At 40.9% G+C, this 11,648-nt stretch overlaps 1 protein-coding gene across 1 annotated transcript in view; it reads right to left on the bottom strand.

Annotated features, from left to right (window-relative positions):
- Window positions 1–1,003: 1,003 nt before the first annotated feature.
- Window positions 1,004–11,648, bottom strand: part of SWAP70 (SWAP switching B-cell complex 70kDa subunit) — a 75,227-nt gene continuing 64,582 nt past the window's right edge. Inside the window, exons 10-12 of the mRNA XM_008576128.1 lie at window positions 5,306–5,504; window positions 4,227–4,323; window positions 1,004–3,813 (exon numbers count right to left, since the gene is read on the bottom strand). Of these exons, the coding sequence (XP_008574350.1) occupies window positions 3,707–3,813; window positions 4,227–4,323; window positions 5,306–5,504 (403 nt within the window). The 3' untranslated portion in view covers window positions 1,004–3,706. The remainder of the gene's footprint in view (window positions 3,814–4,226; window positions 4,324–5,305; window positions 5,505–11,648) is intronic.

Raw genomic sequence — 11,648 nt, forward strand, 5'->3', positions numbered from 1 at the left:
AACTGGCATCAGAAGTGGGGAGAGGGGGAAGTCTTGAGGACTGAGCCCTCAACCTGTGGGACTCACACTATCTCTAGATAGATAGTGTCAGAATTGAGTTGGAGGACACCCAGCTGGTGTCCACTGAAGAATTAGTGGCCTGCTTGCTGATGGGGGGAGATCCCCACACATTTGGTCACAGAAAAAGTTTGTCTTCTGTGTTGATTGTTGCTGAGTAACCCAGAAATTTCAGTGTGGATTTAGCGTGTCCCCTTCTAGTTCCTTCTCTGAAAAGTGGAAGTTTTGGACCAGCTAATCTCTAGGGACTCACCAGTTTTAGCATTTTAGAGGCACTACAGATACAGACAGTAAACTGCACAAATGTCAGGTGTAAAGTTGATAGATTTTCACGTATGTAACCACCACCAATTTCCAGCATTCCAGAAAGTTCACTTGTGTCCCTTCCTGGTCAAACACTCACTTCCACCCTAGGTAACCCCATTCTCACTTCTAAATTCACAGAAGAGGGCAAAATCGCCTTTTCCTTTCAATACTTGAGAACCACTGCAATAGAGAAAGGACAGTTTTAAAAAACACCAACCAGTGTTCTTTCTCTCCCTCCCTCCCTCTAGAAGGAAGAGATCAGCTTTCCAACACAATCAAGCTGGATTGAGTGGGCCTGCTTAGTCCACAATAGGCACTTTAATCTTGGCAACCACGTAAACCAAAACTAAAAACCACACAGTTTACTCTAGTGAAAGATAAACTGAAAGGCATAAAAAGAAAATCTGGGAAAACAGAGGTAAGAGGATTCGGAGGTAACAACGAGGGAGGAATCATCTTCATCAGTTCCCGTTTGTGAGCGGACACGTCAGCCACGGCTTCCCCACATGAGTGACTCAACAGCAAACATGAGGCCGTAGCTAACTTTCTGGGGTCTAAACTCCAAACCCAGTGTTTTCAGGAAGTGTCCCTAAACCAAAGTCCATCTCATTTTGTGAACATACACATGCATACACACAACTTTACTCCACTGTTTTATTAAATCAGACAGTTTAAAATGCATGATGTTCTGGTATTTATCATTTTCTTACTGGATCCATTTTACTAAAAAAGAAAAAAAATATATATATATATAAAACATTTTTAATATATCTTAGGAAAATTAGCAAAAAAATTAGGAAAGTTGACCATATTACATTGTACAATGTTTAGACAAGAAGTATGTCTGGAAATTATATTTGGTTCCCTCTCAACATAGCACATCACAAAAATACATTTTTAAAACTTTTTTTCATGCATAATTCCTGTAAATGATCATATGCCTACTTATTAAGGAAAAGGCTTGGTTATGACAAGCACTCCAATACTCCTGAAATTTCTTGTACAGTAATTACAAAAGTAAACCAAGGGATCTGTCAGCACTTTGACAGTTGAAACCAGTTTACATATTAAGAGGAATTCAGTTAATATCAAAATATTCCAAATGGAATTTATTTAGTTCATTTTGTGCTGTCTTTGACTCATAAGAAACTCTCTCAGCCAAAGCATTGTTTAAAAGGACTTTTGCCTGCTGGAGATAGTGCCACTAAAGCAAAGATGCAAATCAGTAATACTATGCATTAAATAGAAACCTTCAGCACAACCACATACTTAATTGCTTGGGATAGTCAAGTTCCACATGTGGGCAGAGAGCAGGCCGTCCTCGGGCGCACTACCCTGGTCAGACAGTGAGGGGCTGGTGGGGAGCAGGGCGAGAGCAGCTAAGCCCCAGGTCGTGTTTTCACTGCAGCTGTGGCACCAGCCAGGTTTAAGGACATTCTGCAAAAGTGCGTGGCCTATTTCACCACTTCCCCGAAGTAGAAATAGACTTATTCCATCACCACCCACCCCATGCATGGGCTATTTGACTCCCAAGCCCACACTGTTTCCATGCCAGAGATTTCACATCCGTCATTAGCTTCTTTGTCAAGTATCTTTTCCTCATTCTTTATAAGGGATACTGGAGTCCCCTGGTGTGATGTGTAATCAAACCACAGGAGAGGGTCCATCCCTCCGCTAGGTCTCCTTGGTCTAATATACCTGCCAGCTACTGAATAAAAATGACAATATTGGTAAGTGGCTGGGCAGAAATCAACACCCAAATTAGCTGTTAAGTTTCAAAGGCACATGATACGAATATACTTTAGATAATAATCAAAACTTTATAAAGACAACTATGAGAGATTATTAAATAAAGGCACATTTTTATTAAACAGCCAAAATCCTTAAGACAAATTTCAAAAGACCATTTCACTGGCAAATATTTTCCAGTCATAAAAAGTGATAATTTATGGGATTATATTCCAGTTTCCTCTCCTGTAAATAAATACATACATTAAAATCTCTAAAATCATACACTCTAGATGTGTATATCTTTTGGGGAAAGCTTCCTTACTACTTTTATGCAAGCACTAGAGTAAGAATGCATGAGGTTCTCTGTTCTTACTGAATACTTGTAGAGAGAGCACTTTAACCATTCCACTGAATTCTGCCTTTTTTGCAACTGAATTATCCTCATATTTATTTACAATTTTAAGCATCATTGCTGTCCACAGAGTTACTGCTGCTTATCCTTATAACCAGCATTGGAAGGCTTAATTTCATAAATATTATTCTCAATCCAAAGATAGATCATGTATGAAAACCTTCCTCAATACCTCTTTCAAATCAGATGCATAGACACTATGATCCTAATTTCTCTGTTATTTTTACTGCACATTCTCTCCACTGTCACCCATGGAGAAAGGAGAAAAGCAGAAATTCTGCCACCTAACAAAGGCTAACATCATAGCTTGGCTAATATAATGACATGCCATCATCTTTATAACATTTTGAATCTAACTAGCAGACATACAGTCAATTTCTCATTGCCCATGTGCATATAATCTGCTTTATAAATTTTCCAATTTTTATTTCAAACTAGCTTCTTTCTACCACTCAACATAATCCTTTCACAGCCTGGCATATACTTGGTAGCACATCACTTGCTAGAGAGAGAGAGAGAGAGTGTGCAAGAAAGAATCAGGTTGAAGAGCATGAGCCAAGGGAATGTTTTTCTGAGGTGAGGGGAAAGGAGATGGGAATGACACACGCCGAGTGTATGAAGCTTAGAGAAAGAAATGTCTTAGTAGAAGCTAGAAAACCTCCACCAACCAGATCACATTCCAGAAGGACAACCAGAAAATGGCAATGACTCCATGACTTCTCCTTCAGAGTCAAGGGGCATGGAATGGCAAGCAGGCTGGCCAATCTAGTTAAAAAACACATACTCAGAGAAGGAAACATGCTGCCAAAGGGAAGAGCTGACACCAGTCCAAAGAGGTTCTGATTACCAGTGATCCTGAGCAGCTATACCTCACTCCCCTCCAAACACTGCAGATGACGGAGTTGACTGGGCTGTCTCTATGCTTTCTCATTCAGAAAAGAATCTGACAGAGCTAAAAGGTAATTTTCAGAAGCTGTAGTTTTCAAAGAAAGAGTAAATAAAGGGCTTGACAATATTGACTTTTTTTTCTCTTTTCAGGGAAGCCCTTACTTGCAAAAGCATAAAGAAGGCTTCCTTAGAAAATTGACCCTGAAGGAAGAAGATTTAGAAGCAGCAAAGCCAGTTTCTTTTGTCTTTAGCATAAAGCTCGCCAGCCACGCTCAGTATCTACATAACTGACACGGCTTCTGCCACATTCGGTCATTCCGTGTTTTTTTTTCCTTTCCAGTTCTTCTCTCTCTCTTCAAGTTCTGCCTCGGTGAAAGCTGCAGGCCCCCAGTTAGTGATCAGGTGAGGGTTCTTTGAACCTAAGAGACAAACATGCTTTAAGTACAGGAAGTATTAAATTCTGCAACTTATAACAAAATAGTAACTTTTCTACTTTATTTCTTCCTTGAGGAGCATCCATACCAGCCCAAACAACTAGAGGCTGTATACAAAAGGGATTAACTAGCCCATCTTACCTATCAGAGAGTATGTTATTCAAAAGAAATTTACCCTAAATAGCTTGGTTTTTGTACATTTGAGCTAAAAAAAAAAAAAAGGGTTTTTTTTAGTACAATTCAAATATGCAAAAATAAATTTAAAATAAATATAAAGAATCTGTGCTGGCTGGTTAGCTCAGCTGGTTAGAGCATGGTGCTGACACCACCAAGGTCCAGGGCTTGACCCTTGTACCAGCCAGCAAAAAAAAAAAATAAAAAAATAAAGAGTCTGCTACCTGGTTCTATTAATCGAATTAATCCCTCATGATGGGCCACTTTGTCCTTCCAGCTCTTGGTCATATTAGTTGCCATCTCCAGTTTCTTTTTAACTTCCTGAAACAAAAGTGAATTTTGGACTGTGAAGACACACAGGTAGTTGAAGAACCAAGTAACAATGACTGGGCATTTACTATACGCTGTGGATTACCTCTTTAAATCCTCACAGCCGCCCTAAGAAGCAGGAACTATCCTCATTGTACAGAGTGGAAACTAGGATTCAGAGACGTTAAATAACTTGCCAGAGATCACACAGGAGAAAGCAGTGGAGCCGGGATCGAAACCCAGGCCATGTGATTCCAAAGTCTGTCCTTCTCCCACCCATATTTACACTAATTACAGATGAATTAGTCTATCTTGTGAGATTAGATCTTGTGTGCCAGTTACAGTTAACTGCCTCTCAGCTCCAAATCCACCCTTGACTGTCCTACTTATGACACTGGAATAATACTCTCTGTAGTTGGCACCATTTAAGCTTTGTCAGTAGAGGGCGCTGAAGGAAAACAAGGAGGAAGAGCTATTTTTCCAGGTTCCACTCAGTGAGCTTCTGTGGCACTCAGGACACCCCTGGTGCTCACCCAGTGAATCCTGCTGGCACAGCACCTCAGCAGACTTTTCTGCCGTCCGTGGGCCCACTGCAAGAAGGTGTGGATCACAGCACTGGAGTTTAGGGTGAGGAGCAAGGGACCCTCTTCCAGATTTGTTCCTTCTCTGGGGTCTCTGCCTCAGTCCTAGAGGCTGCTTCCTATATCTGCTATTCCTGCATTCTTAGTTTTTTTTACAGCTTAATATGTAATCGCCTGTTATAGCTAATCATTTCTTATATTAAACTTTCCTGTTTGAATTACTGTGTGGTTTCTGTCTTCTGACTAGATTCTGACTGACACACCTTATCTTCTGTAAAAACTTACACCTCCTTCTCACAGCTAATCAAAATTCTTACTACAGCTTCATTCTGACAGCTAAGCAAATATTCTATTACTGAAAAATGTTTTTTAAAAATTTAAATACACAAGTTTTCAGGGATGAGTTTAATCACCTCATACTGCTCAAGTGCTTGTTTCCGCTCTAACTCGAGCTGCTCCAGCTGTTCCATCGCTTCCTGAAGGGCCCGCTCCTTCATGATGCGCTGATTCTCCAGCTCCTGCTTCTCTGCTTCAGTGGTCTGAATGGCCTGTTGCTGCTCCAAGTGCCACTTTTCTAGTTCAGCCCTCTTAGAAGACTCCTCCTCCAACAACCTACGATGTGGAGGAGAACTTGGGGTCAAATTCTGCCTGCGTCACCACACCTGACCCAGCAGATGAGGGAGGCATTTTAGAGAAGAGAGTGTTTGTGGTCATTTTACGAGGAGGAATCTAAGAGCCAGAAAAGCTCATATTCACAAAGCTGGTAAAGTGGCCCATGTGTCCTGCTCCAAGGCTCTCTTGGTTTCATCCCATTTTGAAAAAAAAAAAGAAAGAAAGAAAGAAAATTTATGCACAGCTTAATGTATGCTGGGAACAGAGATAAGAGTCAAGTGTACTTTCTCAATTAATCCTCACCATCAACTTAGTGCTATTATTATTCACATTTTAGAGGTGAAGAAAGCGAGGCACAAAGGTTAAGAGTTCTGTACTAGGTCATCCACTTGCCAGGTGGCAGAGCCAAGTTTTGAAATCTGCCTGGTTGCTACAACATTAAAACACTTTTCACCTAGTAAAAAATCTATTACCAAGGAAAAAGCTGATAATTAAGGTAATGAATATGAAGGGAGAAGGAGCTAACCAAGGCAGATTAATATTTTATTTTTGAAAAATTACTACATGCCAGGCACTTTAGCTACATTATTGCTAATACCCCAACAATCCTGCAAGGTATTATCACTAAGTTACAGATGAAGTGACGGTAAATCACAGGTTTTAAAAAAGTATGTTGCACAGGTCATAATGGATTTCAGCCCAGGTCTGTGTGACTCCACAATGTTATCTTTCAATAAGAGGCCACCTGTTTGAGAATATCCGACTATGTAGGTATTTAAACAAACTAATATACAGCCCAAACCTGCACTCCAACTGTTGATACCAACCCAGGAAAGGATACATATCTAGTGGTGTGGTCATCAGTATTGTGGTAACAAGCCACACCAAGTCAAGTTACATGGCAGGTATGCTCTTCTAAAATCAATAACAAAGGGAATAAAGTAACAGATGATACAGCCCTTATCCAACCATCCCCAATTGCTCCATCCCCAGCCCTGCCCCCCCCACCCATACCAATGTCAGAATTCCCTCTACAACCCCCCACAAGGTGGTTATCCAACCCTGCTCCAATACTCCAGGTGATGGGCTACCAACACTCACGAATCAGGCCAATTTATTTATGGGCCGTGTCAATCCTTAGAAAGTTCTTCCTTATTCTAAGATGAGCTCTCCCATCCACTATGCCTTGTTCGACAAAAGACGAATCTGCTCCTCTTCCCCATTATAGTCCTTCAGCAACTGGAAAGCAGCTCTTGTTTCCCACTGACAACACCCTTCATCAAGTAGACCATTCCCACCCCCCGCTTACCGGGACCCCGCTTCCAGTCTCAATATCATTCTAGAGACACGTTCCAGATCCTTAGATGTCTCTTGGAGTATGATGTCCACAACTGAACTCAACACAGCAAATGTGGTCTGACCAGTGCAGTTTTTCTTCATTCATTCACGATGTATTTATTATGTACCTTCTATGTGCATTTCCAGCACTGGGGATACAACAGTGAACAAGACTGGAAGAGCCCCTGTTTTTTCATTCTAGTGATAGGGGAATGGACATTTGCAGGTGTTTAGGCTGCCCAGTATCTGAACCCCCTTCAGGTGTCTAGAGAATGTGCCACAGAAGGAGTCTTAATGGAAGGTAGAGCACATCTCCCACTCCCATCTCCCAGGCACCTGCCCTTCCACCCCTGAGCAGCCAGGGTGCAGTGGAAGCATGAGCTGGGCTTGGCTAAGCAGATGACCCTTCTGGAACTTTGACTTTGAAGCAACTGACACAGAGGAGCAGAGACAGTGGAGACTTTATCTTGCTGTTAGCAGCAACATCCACTGTCGAGTGACAGCCAGTACCAAGGCTGGTATCAGTGGCATTCTCTTTCCACAGGACTCTTCCCATGGCCTGGTTTGGGCTATAGTTTGGGCTACTTGTCCTTCTTTGGTTCCTGACTGTGTTTAAGGCCTGGCCACTGCCTTTCTGTGGAATTGGTAAACTATTTAAGAAACTTCCCATTAATTATTTTATTGCTTCAGCTAATCCAAGTTGGGTTCTGTGGTTTGCAAACATGACCTCTGTCTAAAGACTTCAGTGCCTCACTCTCTTTCCATGCCTCGGCTTCCTCACTTATAAAAAAAGAAATAGGAGACTATACCTACCATCAGAGGTTTGTTGATGTATTAAATGTGATAATGTGTGTAAGGAGGTACTTACATGCCTACCACATAGCAAGTGGTGAGTAAATAACAGCTCATATTATTACAGTGGGACTATTACCTCATTTGCTCTGGACACTTCACATTCATTAAGGCTGTGTAAGAGTGTATGAGGTTTTTGGCATCCACATCACATGGAAGTGAAACCTTCAATCTTTTCAAATGAATTGCTATTCAGCCAAGTCTCCTGGACCCTGTACTTGTTCTGTGGATATTTTAAATATTTTCATGGTCTAAAAACATTCTTGCCTATCAACATCTTTTCTGAACACTTATTTTGACATTCTATACATTATATAACTTGCTCATTTGCAAATGAGATAAAAGAACAGAAAGCAACACATTCTTGACTACCAAATGCCAGACATTACAGTAAACACTTTGCATTATCTCATTTCATCTTCACAATAACCTTACAAAGTTGGCAATTGCCCTTATTTTATTGATAAGGAACTGGAGGCTCAAAGTAGTGAAACAAATTCTCTGAAGTTACACAACTAGAAATACCAGAGCTGGGAATCGAACCCAGACCTCACTCCAGAGCCCAGTGCCTAACTGCCTTCAAACACACGAAATGTATCACACTTCTGAGAGTGAGGCACTGAAGTCTTTAGACAGAGGTCATGTTTGCAAACCACAGAACCCAACTTGGATTAGCTGAAGCAATAAAATAATTAATGGGAAGTTTCTTAAATGGATCCAAGTTCTCCCCATTGGGGCCACATGGAAGAGAGACTGTTGTTCCATGTGGCCCCAATGGGGAGAACTTGGATCCATTCATTTATTCAAAAAATATTCCTTGGGCACTTACTGTGTGTCAGACACTGCACTAAATTGCTAGGAATACAGACATGACTAAGGTATGCTCCTGGGCCTCACAAATCCAAAACTTTAGTGGGTGAAAGTTATAATGGAGATTATGGCTCAGCCTCAAGAACTTTTCAATAACTTGAGTTTTCCAAATGTTAAATGAATGGTTTCTTCTGAGTTTAGAAGAGGCTAGATAACCTTCAGAATAACACATCAAAAAATAAACTTCAATTTTAATAACAAAAATTACAAGACCCAGCTGGCTTAAACCAAAGTGCCTGTATTTAAATAATTTACCTTAAAAACCATCTCTGGGGAAACTTAAGGCACTGACAGAGAATGGACCATCCATTAGAAGAACAATGAGATGTCAAATAGTCCAAGAATGACTTCCTGTTGCTTTAAGAAAGGACGAAGGAGAGTTAACTAAAAAGCCCTTTACCTATACCCTTGGCCTAAGATTATGTTTCATTTCATTATCATTAGTGCCAATGTTTCTAAATCAACTCCATCATAAGGAAACAGAGTAAGGCTAGGCCTATGAACCAAAGTGACTCCATTTTCCCTGCAGAGGACACTTTGTTACTTTTCTACTCCTCAGTCATAAGACCCCCAGGGCAAATGATTACCCCATGGCCCACCCTGATAAAATAGACTAAGAGAAAAGAGAAGAAACAGATATTCACTGAGTTGCAAAACCTCTACCCAAGACTTTTTTACTGTAATTGTTAAAATTAAGTTACAGATTAACCTTAAGACCCCTTCAGGAATTCCCGCATGCGAGCAAAGCTTCCAGGTGACCCCTACAATGACCCTCCTGGGGTGACAATGATGAACACCACCACCATCTTGGACCTACAGAGCAGGCTCAAGGACCAAAGCCCTAAACAAGCATGCGCCCATGATACAGCCAGGAAGAACAGAATGGACCACCTCCAGTGATGCTGGCCTGTACCCCTTAACTCCTTTCCCTATAAGACCCTAAACAGCTCCCCTCAGGGGGCTAGCTTTACTGTCTCTACATGCCTTATGCATAAGTCTTTCTCCTCTTTTAATAAAGCACTGCTTGCCTTACCGCTGGGTACACTGTTCATTTCTATGACTTTGGGACCCAAGAGCCTAATTCAGTCACCAGTGAAAATTGGAAAGCTTTGGCCACCAGAGAAGACTCCATTTGCAAGAGGCAAGTGGCCACTGGGACTATTTTGCTCCCGTCTCTGCTGCTGGTAAGTCTCTCCTGGAGCCCCAGCCTAAATTCTGACAAGGCAATGCTTTATTCTCTTTTACTCTCCTTTCTTCCCCTTTTCTTTTCTTCCTCTTTAAAGTGACTGCCAGACAACTACAACTTAAACTCCTCTCAACCTGTGAGAAGCATGCTCCCTCCGCCAGCAATGGCTTGCCCTGACGGGTGACTAGCAAAGGTGGGAAGGCCAGTCCTATACCGTGAAGATCTGGCTTGAGCAGATTCCCCAACAGGGGATTTATGAGAGTGATGGGGATTCCCACGCCGCACAGTGACTGGCAGTCCGGAAGCTACTCAAATTCTCTTTACCTTTCTCTGATTTTCTGAGTCCTCTTCTGCTGCTTGGTTGGATTGTATCTGCTACGATGTAGGTGCACCCTGGAGGGCTCCTGGCTATGCTTTGTTTCTCTGATTTAAATCTAGTAGGTACTTTTCTTGTTTGTGCCGCAACAGTGGGGACAACTGCTTTCATCAATTACTGTGTCAGTGGAATAGGTTGGCCCTCCCGACTGGGTCTAGGATAAAGTGGACCCCACTGCCCCTCTTTTCTCTTTGTTTGTTTGCTTGGTTAGACATTTAGTTGAGTACCGGAAATCTGCATAAACCTTCCAATCCTTGAACCAACTTTTGGATTTTCGAGTCATTCGTTTAGTGCAAGAGGGCAAGCTGAGCCTGGTCTGTTGGTAACAATAACTTCCCTTGTTTTTTATACCCAGAAAGGCCTATCATGAGGAGCAAGGAACAAGCAAGCCACCTTTGCCAATCTGACAGAATGTCTCTCTGAATCAGGCCCAGCCTTCAGTGACTTTGGGAAAGAGAGAAATTTGTCACACTTAAAAATAACCACTAGAGGGGGCAAATTTGTCCATTTCAAGTTCCAAAAACCTAGAAGAAAAATGATTAATAATAGTAAAATACTTATATTCATGAAATGGCCTTTACACACCCAGAAAAAGTTAAATTTTTGTGCAGTACTTTCAGCTTATTGGAATAGAACTATATGTAGTAGTTATGTTTGCATTCAAAAGGTTGAAGCCATTTCGCTATTTGATTAAATCAGAGTGTACGAAATAATTAGCTGGAGCTTTTTAAATAACAATACTCGTGCCTGGATCCTATCCACAGAGATTATGATACAGCAAATCTGGGAGAGACCCCACACTGTATTTTTTTAAAGCTTTATAAAGTGATTTTGATATATATCACTGGTTAAAAACTACTGGCTTCAATTATACAAAACTATCCCTTATTCAAAACATCACTCATTCTATAAACACTAAATAACTGAAACTTTAGTACATTTCTAGAGTTATCTGGTTCCCTTTGTCATGTTATAATAAAATTCCCTCAAAACTGCAGTAATACATATAGCAGTGAATTCTCACTTGTGAATTCTCTGCACAAGGACAATCTATAAGCTCCCAACATAGCATACATTATCAAGTGGCTCAAAAAATATTTAGTGTCACTTAGAATGGCACTCTCTGGAAGTCATATGGGACTCGAACTTTCCCATACAGTGGGTCTTCCGCCAACATCACTCGCTGCTCAATGGCACTGGAAGGTAGTTCCAAGAATCTGGTAACACCACAGTGAAATGAACACACACCTGTGGGGCTTATAAATGCCAGGCAACATGCTAAGCACCTAATTTTCTCTTTGGAAGATCATTTTTTTTCCTTAAAAGAATCTAAATTTTCAAAACCAAATTAATTTATTTTATTATTATTTTTTTTAATTAGATCATTTTTTTTCCTTAAAAGAATCTAAATTTTCAAAACCAAATTAATTTATTTTATTATTTTTTTTTTTAATTATTATTTTTTTTTGTCTTTTTCCGTGTCCGGCAACAGATCGCAACCCTCAGTGTTGCCCCCGTACCG

The sequence above is a fragment of the Galeopterus variegatus genome, unplaced genomic scaffold (assembly GCF_000696425.1).
Source record: "Galeopterus variegatus unplaced genomic scaffold, G_variegatus-3.0.2 Scaffold1297, whole genome shotgun sequence".
Taxonomy (NCBI): Eukaryota; Metazoa; Chordata; class Mammalia; order Dermoptera; family Cynocephalidae; genus Galeopterus; species Galeopterus variegatus.